At 41.1% G+C, this 14222-nt stretch overlaps 1 protein-coding gene across 1 annotated transcript; it reads left to right on the top strand.

Moving 5' to 3' along the window:
* The first annotated feature begins 1677 nt into the window (after nucleotides 1-1677).
* On the top strand, nucleotides 1678-14222 carry MRS2 (magnesium transporter MRS2). The gene is made up of 11 exons (XM_064705169.1): nucleotides 1678-1924; nucleotides 2149-2222; nucleotides 3730-3766; nucleotides 4360-4472; nucleotides 4879-5052; nucleotides 5689-5819; nucleotides 6489-6605; nucleotides 9272-9424; nucleotides 10462-10579; nucleotides 11342-11455; nucleotides 12453-14222. Exons 1-11 carry the CDS (start codon nucleotides 1723-1725, stop codon nucleotides 12561-12563), a joined length of 1344 nt encoding a protein of 447 aa, XP_064561239.1. The 5' UTR covers nucleotides 1678-1722; the 3' UTR covers nucleotides 12564-14222.

The following is a 14222-nucleotide window of genomic DNA, read 5'->3' as shown; positions in this document are numbered from 1 at the left end:
ACAATTGAAGGAGTAATCCTGTGTTCCCAGCACCAAAAAAAAGGAGTGTCTACTTATTCACATCAAATTGGTGTTGGGTAAGTTTCTTTTGTCCTATTTGGTGATACCCTTGTTTTCAAAATTCCGACCAGTGTTTAAATTTGTGCCTTCCTCTTGGAGCAGCCATGCTACACGGATCATTTCATTAATCACTTCCTTTTTCACTGCCCTGCTGAGGATTAATGAGTACTCTAAGTACACTCTGATAACGTGTTCCCCTGCAGGGTTTGGATGCAGGCTTTGTCTCCAGGCCGGTTTACACACTTCAGCAGGACCAGCCAAAGGACCCCTAGTACCTGCATTGCACTTCTGCACATGAAAGCTGCAGTTTCAAATGAATGTGCAACAGTGGAACCTGGTGTGCTGCTAATGAAACTTTCACATCTCAACCACCCAGGCTGTCTTTAGCTTAGATACAGAAGTAGGGCAAGGAAATTTAATTCCAAGCAATTTGCTGGGGACAAAACTGTACTTCACTTGGAAAAAAACCCCGTATTTTAGAAGACCATCCGGAGGAGGCCAAATGCGGCAGGGAAAACCCCAGCCACAGTAAGGTGTGCTCACACAGTAAGGTGTTATGAGCACTGCTGGAGCTGGGATTTTAAGAACACTTATGTCTTTGGGAACAGTTATCCATTTAATTGGATTTTCAGTTCAGACCTACCTCATTAGAGGAGCTCACGTGAGCTTTATGGGGTACTTAGGGTTTTTTTTTCCCCATTCTCACAAATCTTCATGTACAGTGGGATTGAACACAGCCTGGGTGAAGTGCTGAGAAGGATCATAGCTCTGTGCATATACATGTGAAAAATGCCAATCACTTGTTTTTAAAATTTTAAAAGTTTAATAGTAATAAAATGGTTATAAAAACAGTAATACAATTAGAGTAATAATAATTTGGACAATTTGAATTAGGACAATATGAGACAACAGAAAATTACGGACGTCCAGGTACCTTTTTCTGGGCAGCATAAGCCCAAAAAAGGACACCCGTTAACAGAGGATTAACCCTTAAAAGCAATAGCCTGTTCCATATTCATACATCTCATACATGATGCATAAATTCCATTCAAATACAGGATTCTGTCTGGTCATCGTCAACTTCTTCCTCTTAATCCTAACGGCACCGTCCTGCACAAGCAAGGCGGGAAGAAGTTCGTTTCTCCTGATAATGGAGCAATAAATTCTCTTTCTCTGAAAGATTTAGACGACCTATGACTGCTATCTCAGTGCGAATCCTTTCTTGAAAAAAACATCTTACATAGCATAGTTTCTATTTTAACATTGTGTTATAACTTAAAACTATATTTAGCACACTACTTAAGAGAATTAATACAGCATTACTTTCTAACACAACACATATAATATTCATTTTAATATTTGCGAAAAGCCAATCATAAAATACGCATTTTTCACAACAATGGCTACGAACTTCCAGGGCGCCACTGGGTTATCTCAGAGCGTTCAGAAATACAGAAGCGGGTCGGCAGGACCCACCACCCCACAGCCACCGAGGCCCCCGGCCGATCCCGCTGTGACCGCGCTCCTCGCAGGCCGCGCCGGGGCTCCCGTCACCGCGCCGGGCTCCTCCTCCCCGTCCGGCCCGGGCTCCTCCCTCGCCGCGGCTGCGTGCCGGGAGCGGTGCCGGGCCGAGGGGCCGAGCCGAGGGGCCGAGCGGGGTCGATGCTGCGCGGGGCCGCGCTGCTCCCCCGCGCCCTGGGCGGTGGCGGCGGCTGCTGCTGCTGCGCGGCCCGCGGCTGGGCGGGCGCGGCGGGCGGCGGCTCCCGCCCGAGGGCCGCCCCAGGGCTGCCGCCGGGCCGCGCCTGGGACCGGCCCGCGGCCGTGGTGGCGGTGCCGCTGGGCGCCCGCGGGCTGCGCTGGGCCGGTGAGCGCCGTGTCGGGCCCCGGGACGTGGGGGCGGGGGCAGCTGCGCTGCGGGCGGGCTGGGCCGGGCCGGGCGGGTCGGGATCGGGTTCGGGTTCGGGATTGTCGGGGCCTTGTTGTGCCCGGCGCTTCCTGCCGTGTGTGCCGGAGCCTGGGAGCGGGGCACCACGCAGCTCAGTGCCAAGGGCGGTGTGCTGGGAGTAGAGCTGTGTTCTCTCCCCGCAGGTAAATTTTACCAGCATGCCCCCACTGAGAGCTCCCAAGCCACCCTGGCCAGCGTGTCTCCTGTTTTTGCCGTGGTAAGTACCTGCGCAGGCACTTCCGCAGCGACGGCAGCCGGTGCAAGATGATGGTGCTGTTTTCCCTGTTGTTTGTTTGGTTGTTTTTTAATCTTAAGGCGTCATAAAAACAGGTGGATTTGTGTCTCGGAGAACATCCCTGAGTTCTGAATTGTTGCTTTGAGCTACTCTGATTTGAGGACCAGCTGGAGTACATAGTGTTGATGAAAATGCTTCTCTAAGGCCCAGCATCTGCTGGAGGTTCTCTGGCTCTAGTTGTGAAAGCAAGTCAACTCTTGAAGTGCTGCAGTCAGAAGTTTCTTCTTAAGTTTATCAAGGCTTGCTAATACCTTATTAGTCCTGTCTTGATAGCTGCAATTCTAAGCAAACATAGAATTTGGTGGAAAACAAGCTCTCTCTATGCTGTCTTTTTAAAGGTGACTGAAGGCTGTTTGCAAGCTGCTTGGTTTGCACATTATGGGTTTCTTTTAAATATATATATTGTGAAAAATCCCATTATTAGTGCCAGTGAAAGAAGATGTGGTTTCCTTGTTGATAACAAAAATCAGTCATTCTGCTTTTCAACAAGGTGCTGTGTAACCTCCACTGCAGCTGTACTGGAATGGATGCTTAGGTAGGCTTAATTCACTGAAAGTCAGCTTAAAAGTCAGTAAGGTTGGATTAAGCTACACTGTTTATAAGGAAAAACAATAAACTTCATTATTAATCCAGAATGGCAATCTTTCCAAGAAAATAATTTTACTGGGAAATACAAGCATTAAATGAATAATATGAATGACAGATGCTAAAACAAGAGGTATTTAGGTGCAGGCTACAAGCTAAATAGTATGTCTTTGCAATAGTTGATGTGGGCACAAAATCCTAACCATACAGTCTGTGGTAATCTTTACTTTTTAAGTTTCATTTGTAAATTTTTCAGTGTTACAGAGCAAATAGCTGAATCTTCAACCCCAGATGTAAGATGCCTTGCTGGTCTCCTCTCCATGAGATCCAGTGATGGGATGCATGGGAATAGCTTAAAGCTTTGCCAGGGGTGGTTTAGACTGGACATTAGGAAGCAACTCTTTACCAAGAGGGTGGTCAGACTCTGGAACAGGCTTCCTGGAGAGGTGGTCCCAAGCCTGTCAGCATTTGAGGCATTTGGACAGCATCCTTAATATCAGGCTTTAACTTCTGATCAGCCCTGAACTGGTCAAGCAGCTGGACTCTGATCATTGTAGGTCTCTTCCAACAGAAATAGTCTGCTCTAAGTCTGATCCTCTGTAAATCACCTTAGCAAGGTTTGTGTAGGAACACGGACGTGCAGATGACAGTGGTTACAAACACAGTGAAACGTGGTCAGTTCATGCAATTATTTTGCTTAATTGTGAATAGAGACCATAAAAGTTGCTTTCTCTTCATAATGTGTTTTCCATTTGGCTTCTAGGGAAGTGCAAATAATTTTCGAATTTGATTTCTTGTTTTATAACCGTTCTGTGAAAAATATTTTATTTTTCCATTCCTCCAGATGAAGTTTGACAAAGAGGGAAATACTACCTATTTTGGTAAGTAGTTTCAGTAGTTTTTGTGGTTTTTTGAGTTTTTTTTTCCTTGTCCAATACAGAAAAGCCCAATTGAAATCTGCTTGGTTAAAAAAATTATGTTTTGGATACTTCACTGTGTTTATGTTTGAGATATTGCAGCATTTCTTCTGTTTTGCTGCCTTCCATTGGGCCTTCGTAGCATCTCTATTGTTACAGTTTTTGTACATTAAGTAATATTTTGAAAATAATATATTACCATCTCTCACAGGAAGGTAATTTTTGCTTTGCCTTTTTTTTTTCTGACCACCATGCTGCTCTTCCCGCCTTTTCTGTCCATGTAGGATTACATGTGCTTTGTCAAAGGAGTCATTTGTTTCTGATGTGAAATTAATTGTTGTGGCCAACTTTTTCACTTATATCTAGAATTTTTCCATTCAAAATACAGTCTTTTAAATGTGGTAGAAGATAACTTGGATTGAGATATCAATAGGAGGAAAACCTTTAAGAATAGCTGGGTTGTTTTGTTGTGGGACTTGGTAACACACTAGGATGTCATTTTGGAACATATGTGCTTGTCCTCTAAATGTCTTCATCTAAAAATATTTTCATGATAGAAAAGAAGAAAACAGAATTGTACCAGGAGTTGGGTCTTCAAGCTCGAGATCTAAGATTTCAACATGTGATGAGCATTGCAACCAGGAACAACAGGATCATCATGAGAATGGAGGTAATGGTTTCCCTATAGCTGAATGTAAACCCTATCTCATCCTTGCACTGTGATTTTCTTGCACAGCAGCTTTCTGTGACATGCAGTCCAGCAGTAAATGTTTCTTTGGAGCTCTGCCTAGCAATGAAATGTATACATTAGTGACCATTTTCCTTGTTGAACCCTGGAGAAACACTACTAACATTGTCACAGAAGTAAAGGCTGGTGCAGAGCCTCTTCTCAATCCCTGGCACAGTGCTGTGTCTGAGCCTCTTTGCAGTTAGCATGAGATTTTGTTATTTTCCTGCCTGAAATTACATTTGAAGATTGGTTTTATCAAAGCCCAAATTATCAAATGTGCTACAGTGTTACGAGAAATCTTCAGTGAGGTTTTTTTCAGACTCCTTACATGTACTGTCTTTTTCAGTTCTTGAAGGCTGTCATAACACCAGAGTTTCTTCTGATACTAGATTATCGTAATTTAAATCTGGAACACTGGCTCCTCAATGAACTAGCATCTCAGCTGGCTGGGGAAGGTCAACTAGTTACATATTCTCTGCCCTTTGAATTCCGAGCCATCGAAGCCATTCTGCAGTACTGGGTGAGCTATCTTATTTTGTAAAAATATTTGGGAAGTTCTTGCTACACAGAAAGGGCAGTATGACTTTAGTCTTGTGTTAATATTTACATGTATATATTTTTAAATGTATTCTGCATTTTCACTTTATCTTTTTTGTTTTGACCCCTTAGTTCTTACCATTTTGTGTGTATGTGTGTTTTCCTTCCCTTTCCAATAAATGCTATTTGGATATGATGGCTTCACCATCATTTGGAAAATGAAAAAACAAGTCAGAATTCCTTTCTAGAGACATGTTGTAGCTGGAATGAAAATCACACAAATGTGCTGAGGTCTTGGCCTCTTAAGCAGGAGTTAGATGAGATTTCTAGCTATCATCTGTGCTTGCTAATTGTAATATAACATTTATAGACAATAGTGTTTTAGCTTTATTAGCCTTATTGGTCACTGGGTTTCAGTTCACTTTCTATGAAATACTGTATTGTGCACTGACTTTGTGTTTATGGGGTATCCATATAGGAAGTATTTCCCAGGCACTGGAAAGCAGGTTGTATTAAATACCTATTACTGTGAATTCTGTGTTGAGAGACAGGAGTCAGTTGCCCAAATCATTCTAAATGAATTATTTTAATTCTTATGAAGGATCATGTTGTTATCTAGATCAGCAAACTGCAGGGAAGACTTAACACTTTGCAGCCTCAGATCCTTGAGACACTGGAAGCCCTAGTGGATCCCAAGCTTTTATCCGTGGATAGGAGTAAACTACATGTTCTTCTGCAAAATGGCAAGAGGTAACTAAGAATAAGCTGTGAAGGCACTAGAAGATGCCCATAGAAAATGGCATGCATTAAAGTGTTAGAAAAATGGTATCCGATAATAATTTCCTAAATTGCCGTAATGCTGGATTGTACATCTTATTTGGAAATGTAAAAGTCAGTATATGAATTACCTGTGATACGGTGGGAAAGGGAAAGAAATTCTGAAGAGTCAGAAATAGTGTCATTCTTCTTAAATAGCATCTGACAAAACAAAGTAATACCTAAGAGAATGAAACAGTGTGAAAATGTAAATCTTAAAAACCTTCCCTTTAATGTAAACCTTTGTAAATCTGTGTACATCTGTGCTTTGAGGTTACTTGTACAGTGCTTCCTTCATGTATTGGCCTCTCTCATATGATAGGGCAAACATGTGCTTGCTATGTGCTTAGAGAGTGCTTGTGTTTTTGGCCTACAAATACATCCAGAAACACATCTGGATGCCTTTTAGTGTGTGTCTGTACCTCACTGGTCCCAGAGAGATCACTGCCACAGCTAAGTGTGTGGCTTGTAGAGCATGTTTTGAAGGAGCTCTTACAATTGTGCAAGGAAATCTTCCCTGGCCACTCCGCCAAACTCATGTAGAGATTACCTTTGGGCACTGGTGCCGCTGGGTATTATTTAACCCTTTGTCTGTTTTTTCAGCTTGTCAGAACTGGAAACAGATGTTAAAGTCTTCAAAGAAACGATTCTGGAGATCTTAGATGAAGAAGAAGTAATAGAAGAGCTCTGTCTGTCTAAATGGACTGATCCACAAGTGTTGTATGTATAATTTGAAACTACATACATTTTTTTAAACAGTGGATTTTGTTTGAGAAAAACTTGATGTTTAAACTGGATGTTTACTGCTAAAAGCCAGAAAGAAAAAGTCTTTCTATTTTTTTTAACCCTAATGCTTGCTACTTCAGAAACCATTGTAGTTGCCATTTTGGAGAGGAACTCCATTGTTACACAGTTACAAATAGTTCTTGACATAGTAGGCTGGATCATTGAGTATGTGATGGGACAGGAGCCTGATGGTAGAAAAAGCAAATGTTATTTTTCAATATAAATCAACACATGCTGGGAGCATTTTCTTCACTTTTACCAAAATATGGCAGGTTTTAAAGCTTGTTTTGATTAGGTCAGACTCCACACTAGAAGTGTTCTGAACACCTTGCTCCTAGCTTTTTTGCTTACCAGCAGAACCTGAAAGAAGGAGGTCTTGGAGTAACCTTGGTCACCTGAAGGACAGCATTCCAGGAGATGTATGTGCAGAAACAATCCTATTGCACTCTGGGTTCTGGTGCCGGACAGCACACAGCAACAGCAGCACTGGTCACTTTAATAAAAACTAAAAAACAGAAAGATAATATATACAATTCCCACATATGTTTTGGGCTGAATTGTATTTAAATCTCAGGCATAGAGATGTGTTTTATATATAAGCAGACAACCGAAGTTACCTTCCAGGGTACTTTGTGAAGTTGCTGAATGATACTTTTGCCTGACTGCAGTGCCTGTATGTTGTAATCCTGTTCACATGGTGTGTGGGTTTGAAGTCTTGCCCTGCAGAGCTTAATCTAAATGTGCAGTTCTGGAAACTCTGTTCCAGAAGTGGGACATGGTTTGCATTTCTAAGGCATCTTCTGGAACAGTATCACAAGTAGCTCTAAATTCTAGCTGCTCCTGAGTCAGCAGCTGGTCTTTTTCTGGTTTTGCTCACAGCCTTCCTTTAGATTCAATACAGTCTGCTGGCAGAGCCTTTGCTGCCTCATCTTAGACAGTGTGTAGGGGATCTAGGAAAGATCCCAATGGCACCTTGGGATTGTCAAGAGAAACACACAGGCATCCCTTCTTTCAGACACCAGTGCACAAGGGTAGGAGAGGTAGTAGGGGGTTGTGTGAAGAGCTGTGCTGCAGGATGCACAAGGCACACCAGCAAACACAAGCCATGACAACACATTTGGAGGCACATTGGCCATGTGTGAACAGCTCTTTTTGGATCCAGGATTGATACAACTGATAGGTGGTATTTGGTGAACTTAAATTTGAGTTCATCCTGAAAGGATGTGGAGGAGCCCAGTTAGGCAGTAGGTGCCATCAGAGATCTGCAGCAGAATGGTGAAATTAGCTCAGAGAGATGAGGCAGACTAATTTACTTTGTGGGAAGAATTGCCAGAATGTGGAAGAATCATGAGACAGATGGAGACTAGTTAATGAAAGCACATCCAGTGGCAGTTATTTTTATGTCTTTGTGGCTGTCTTTATTTTGTATATCCCCAGAGGAGCTGATGTAAATGTAAAGATGCTCATCAAGAATGACCTTGAGCTGAATCTGTAATACTGCAGGTAGTGCTCTAAAACTTTCAAGTCTGCAGCTCCTCTCATCTCCATGCGGTGAAAACCTCAAGGTTTGGAGGGCTTTCAAATCAGGTTGGCTAACTCAGTTTCTGCTGCAGAAAGAGAAAAACTAAGTGCTCTGTTAAAGGTCCTCAGGGAGCTTACATTAGTTGATTTGTAAGACATAGCACTGATTTTCATGGAAAACCATTTCAGAGATGTTCCTTTAGCAGTCAGTAGTGCCAGGAGGAGATTCATTAAAAACTTCAGTCTCTCTAGAGAAATGAGATCATAGCACAAAACAAAAAAATATGAACAATCTTCCTGGCTTTGCTGCTTAGTTTCCAAGCTCTTGTGGACCTCAGATGTCTCAGTTTCATCTACACAATGCCAGAAACATGTATTTCAGAGGAAGTTAGATGCACTCTGAAGTTAGATGAAAGTCTTTCAAAATTCACTTAAGAGAGGAGCATCTTTCATTACAATAGTCACTCCTCGGCTGCTTCAGGATTGAAGAATGCTTTGCAGCAATTACTGTGGACAGCTCAAATGCTTTACTACTAAACCATTTTAATATAACCTAAACCATCTCCATCACTGTGTAATTGTGTATTGGCTTTGTGTTGTTTTATTGTTGGAGAGTTTTTGACTGCACTGTTACCAGCTCTCACCACTTGAGGGCACCAAAAAATTAATATACTCAAGTTTATAATAACTTGAGTAATATATATATATATTTAATAATATATAAATTTAGTAATATATAAAATTTTTATAACTCTTTAACTTTTTAATATCCAAAAAATTAAAATTTTTGGTGGTGTGCATACTTTCAGTACATCAAATGTTAACTTCACTATTTAAAATAACCGACTGCCTCTGCTGAGGTGCTGATAAATATAAAAAGTATTTATTTTATTTTATGCTGTTGGAACTGATGGAAGTTCCTCACCAGAAGGTTGGATTTTGTGGTGTAGTGTCTAACAGCATTCTTGTTCCCCACAATTCTTATGTGCCTTAACAGACCAGTAATACACTTCTATACAATAGGAATGTATATACATATATGTACTTATAACCAGGAAAATATAAATTGTTGCTCACAGTGAGGAGAGTACATCTGGGATTGACCATGCAGAGGAAATGGAGCTGCTGTTGGAGAATTATTACAGACAAGCAGAAGATCTTTTAAATGAAGCTCGTGAACTCAGAGTACTGATTGACGACTCAGAAAGCATCATCTTTATCAACCTGGACAGGTTAGCTACCATCTGTTAGATTACCAAAATTTGGAATTTAGACGTTCTTGGCCTAGACTTTCTCAAATTTTACTACAAGGAAAGTTGGAGAATTCTGTCTTAGGGTTGAATGGACTTGTAGTCTGAGCAGCTGTATTGCACTTTTCTAGTCATTAACTGGATAAAACAAAGCAAGAAGATAGCCTAATTACTGAGTGTAATTAGTGTGTAACTCTGTAGCTAGGCATCAGTCTTCTCTAGCAGCAAAACCCAGCTTCTCCTAGACCTTTCAGGGGAGCTGTCCAATACAGGAAATACCTGCAAATTGAGAAGCATATTAAAATTCTGTTCAGAAAAGATTACTAACTAGTAATCTAACTACTCTTTCTCTCTGTATGCTACATTTTTCTCTTTTAGTCAGATTTCTTACTGAAAAAGAGTTGTAGTTTGCATTTGCACGAACATGTCCCTCTGAGGTCAGTGTTTAACATTCTTTCTCCTCTACACTGAGGAGTTACCTGTAGAAACACTTTTTGGATGCTGTATCAGGAAACCACAAAAATCTTTTTGTGGAAGACTTGAATATGAAATTCACCCAAAAGGACTGAAGTTTGTAGTCTGCAGCATTTAGCAACTCCATTTTTTGTAAAATGTATTAATTTGCAAGGTAACAAAAATTTTTTGTTACCTTGCAAATTAATTTGCCACCGTTGTGAATACAGACATAGAAATTGCAGCCAGGTGATGGCGAGAAGTTACAAATATCAGCAGAAATTTACTGTTACTCTGTATGTACACCTCTGAGAAGTGAGCAATACTGGAAAGCCTGATGATGGTTAAGCAGAACCTGCTGCCTTTAGGGGTGTCCAAATGTAGCAATGTCAAAATAATAGTTTCTTTGTACTGTTGTTTCATGATCTTTGCAACTGAGTTACATAATTTCAGCATGACTTCCTCTCTTTCACTGTTTGTTTTTAGTGCATTTTATATGGAATTCAAGAATTTAGGCAGCAAATAAATTTTTGGGTTCCCCTTACAGATGTTTCTCCCTTCTTTAGCCACCGTAATGTGATGATGAGACTGAACTTGCAGCTGACCATGGGGACTTTCTCTGTCTCTCTCTTTGGACTCATAGGAGTTGCATTTGGTATGAACTTGGAGTCATCCCTTGAAGAGGTAAGGAACAAGTCCTGTGTTTATCATAAAATGTGTGTCCTGCTCTTACAGCTTATTTCAGATTTGGTACAGCTTCATTCTTTCCATAGACAAAGCTGCAGTGATTCATGTGTTCATACAGTCACTTCTTTTGTAAGCAAATTACTGCATGGCAAACTGCACAGTATTGTATTGCAGCCTTTTTTCTGTGTCATGTCCATGGAAAAGAAATGGGAAGACACATTTTTGGTTGTATAAGTAGTTGATTATAAAGTAGTATTAAAGTTTTGTTAATGGTCATCTATTCTGACAAGAGCAGCTTTGTCTTCCAGACACAAGGGTATCTGTCAAGCAGCCAGGGCATTTCCAGCACATCAGAGGAAGTACTGTACTGTCAGTAATTGTTTATACCTAAACTGGGGAGGAAGGGGTTCCAGCTTGGGGGGTACAACTTTAAAACTGCACATACCACCTCTAAAACAAACAAACAAACAAAGCAAATACTTCTTCCTTTTCAAATCAGTTAAATATAAGGATTGAATTTTCAAACTTCCCAATGAAGGAAGGAAAACTGCATGGAACAGTAACAGAATACAGTACAGTGATCCTAAATAAAATGCTTTCCTGTGAAACAGCCCTTTTTCCAAGGAAGTGTTTGGCTGTTGATGGTGAAGAGTTTACTGCTTCCTCTTATAAAAGAGGAAAATGCTGGTGGGGAGTATCTTTGGGTAATCCCTTTTCTGAGAGATAATTGGATGACTAATGGGAGTGTTCTCTTGATAGGACCCCAGGATATTTTGGTTGGTGACAGGGATTATGTTTCTGGGAAGTGGTCTGATCTGGCGGCGCTTACTTTCCTTCCTTGGGCGGCACCTGGATCCTCCGCTACCTCCTCACGTACGTGTGGCTGCCTGGGGCTCCTGCCTACACTCTGCTTCTACACTTCATTCCTAAGGCAGAAAATAAGATGGCTTAGATGGATAGGCCACAAAGCATGGCAAAATTCAGCTCAGGGTCTGGTCCATGACAGAGAAGGTGCTCCATAGCTGGACTGGAGGAGATGGGGAGCCCCAGCACTGGGCAGAAGTGAAGCTGCAAGCTATTCCATGAGAAGTGTTGTATTTGCTTTCACCTGGAAGCCCAAGGAGACCTGGGACTAACGGTAGAAGCAGTTCTTATCCTTCTACCCACATACTAACACTGGATCCATAGTCCCTGACTTGTAAAAGAATAAGGAGAGCTAAATATACATGATGATGTATATTTACATGATGATGTATATGATGAGGATGAGTACTAGCTGTAACAACACTCTGGAGAATGATGCCATGGTTGTGATGCCTGACTCTCAGTCTGAAGTTTGTAGTAGTTTCTTACATATGCACCATTTATCTTTGTCATTGAGGGTACAGAGCTGTAGGAAGATTTCCAAAGAGACCATGCTCAGATTAGCATGTATGGGCCATTTTCCCTATAGACTGCTCTCCCCAGAACTTGTGGAATTGTGTTGTCTGCCTCATCTCTGCACTGTAAAATTTATAGCTGATGTATCAGTAAAGTCAAAAGTTAAGTTGCTACAAATGACAAAGGGAGGCTCAGATAAATTCCCCTTCTTCCCTCTTTTGCTACTAAGAATCAGCTGGCAGTAGTTGTGGATTGTTGCTATGGCTACAATTTACTAGAATATCCTGAAGTGTCCTTCAAAACTAAGTCCAGCACATACTGACTGACTTGGAGAAAGATACTGGGAGGTATTAGGGAGGGAGAAGCCTAAGACGCTGTTCTGAAAATAAGGGGAGCAAAGTCAGGGTTCAAGCATCTGTGGAGCCTTACTTCCTTCTGCCACATGTGGAGCAGCTTCTCACATAACCAGGCTATTTTGTTTCTTGCCTAGGTTCCTGCAGCTTTGAAAAAATCCCAACCAGCAGCGGGAAGAGTGGACATAAAGACCAGTCTTAAAGGAGAAACATTTGGGCTGAGCAGAAGCACATTAACAAACCAGTAGGAACAGCAGGAATGAAGAGACTTTCATTGTTACAGGGTGGACTTTGGACTCTTTCCTTGTATTTGTTCTTCCTTACTGAAAACTGCAAGAATTTCTAAACTTGCTAATTTAATATATATTTTGTGCCAAAAACCTACAACAAAATTTTTAATGCTCACGCACATAAGGAGAGAAACATGAGGGCAAATAGCAAAATGCTTTCTATAGTAGTTTCACCTCCACCCCATGTATGTGCCTTTAGTTTTCTGTATCACATACATGTACTTACTTTTTGGGCATTCTCATTTGTAGTGTTTCTGTCAAATACTGCTTTGCTTAATGGCCTTTATTACAGAGAACAGAATTTTTGGCTTAAAGAAGGAAGCAGTCAGGATTTATCAATAATTCTGGTTCTGAACTGCAGATTTAGGAATCTGACTTCAAAGAAAAATCCATCCCAAGAGTGACTCCCTGAATGGATTTTTAAGACCCTATTTAATTGCAGAGAACAGGTTTTTCAAAGCAAAAAGCATACCTGCATCTCTGATGAAGCATGACTCCTAGATTGGAGGCAATGAGAAAAAAGAGCTTTGAAATGTAGCTGCTAATCTTGTATATTCCTTAACAATTAATTTAGGCTCCAAACAGCAGTTCTAGGAACAGGGCAAGTGGGCCTATGGATAATGCCCACTTGAGTTTTCCATCTGACACTGTTTCAACACACATTGGTACAGCTGCAGTTTAACACCTCCTTGTATTAATTCAAATTCTGGTAAAAATCATTGGATGGGTTGTTTGTTTTTCTTAAGGTAGGCTGTGCTTTCTCTCTTCCCTCCAAGACAAAGCATGGACTAGCCTGCACCACAGTAAGTAGCCAGGTTAGTTAAAGGTGTGGAAGCCTGTTGTCCTGTGATAGGCTGCAGGAAGGAGTAAAAGTCTTATGGCAACTATTTCTGTTGTTCTTAGGACTTCTCTTTAAGGGTGTAGTTCTCCACTGGTTTCTCTCAGGTTGTAGAGGAAGCATGAATTGTGTCTAAATCACGTCACACTCTGTCCATTTCCTCTTTGGGATTTTTTAATCTATCTGTAACACAGTGAGCTGCTCCTTAGGTGCTACTGTGTAAATCATTGTACTGGCAGGGTTGAAAAGACAGTAGCTGTAGCTGTGAATATTCTTCTCAGGACTAATGAGTCAAAGATGGAAATAAAAGGTTCTTAAATTAAAGTTGTCCAGGCCTGTGATTCTGGTTTGGTTCAAGTCAGTTGGATGTGGTTACTTTCCAACAGTTCTTCTGTACGTGACTTTAAGTACAGATACTAATGGCATGAGAAGGATAATGGGGCTTGTAATGCTTTTGAGTTTTTTAGCTGATTTTTTTGCAGCCTTTAAGCTTAGCAGGTAAAGTAATAAAAAATCACCCAACTGAGCAGTCCAATGGAAAAAAAAAAACAATTACATACCTTGCTTATAAACCCCAGGAATCTCAGTGTGTGAAGGGAGATAGATGCTGATATTTTCAAATGAGCTGTAGTTTCTTTAGGCCAGAACTGATATTGGTGCAACTGTTATGGAAGCTTTCTCATAAGCTTTTTTGCAGGGAGGCTTCTGTGAACTCCTTTTGACTCTTTACCTGTACATAACTGACTCAAAGCACAATAAAAAATGTAGAGCGAAAGACA

This window comes from Zonotrichia leucophrys, chromosome 2 (genome assembly GCF_028769735.1).
Source record: "Zonotrichia leucophrys gambelii isolate GWCS_2022_RI chromosome 2, RI_Zleu_2.0, whole genome shotgun sequence".
Classification (NCBI taxonomy): Eukaryota; Metazoa; Chordata; class Aves; order Passeriformes; family Passerellidae; genus Zonotrichia; species Zonotrichia leucophrys.
Note: the sequence above shows the minus strand (reverse complement) of the source record. Positions and strands in the feature narration are given on the sequence as shown.

What these genes read in the sequence shown, in the direction of transcription:
- MRS2 (XM_064705169.1), top strand. Translation starts at nt 1,723, where the DNA reads ATGCTGCGCGGGGCCGCGCTGCTCCCCCGCGCCCTGGGCGGTGGCGGC. An exon ending in CCGCGGGCTGCGCTGGGCCG is followed by an intron (nt 1,925 to 2,148) that starts GTGAGCGCCGTG and finishes CTCTCCCCGCAG; the next exon opens with GTAAATTTTACCAGCATGCC. An exon ending in GGGAAATACTACCTATTTTG is followed by an intron (nt 3,767 to 4,359) that starts GTAAGTAGTTTC and finishes TTTTCATGATAG; the next exon opens with AAAAGAAGAAAACAGAATTG.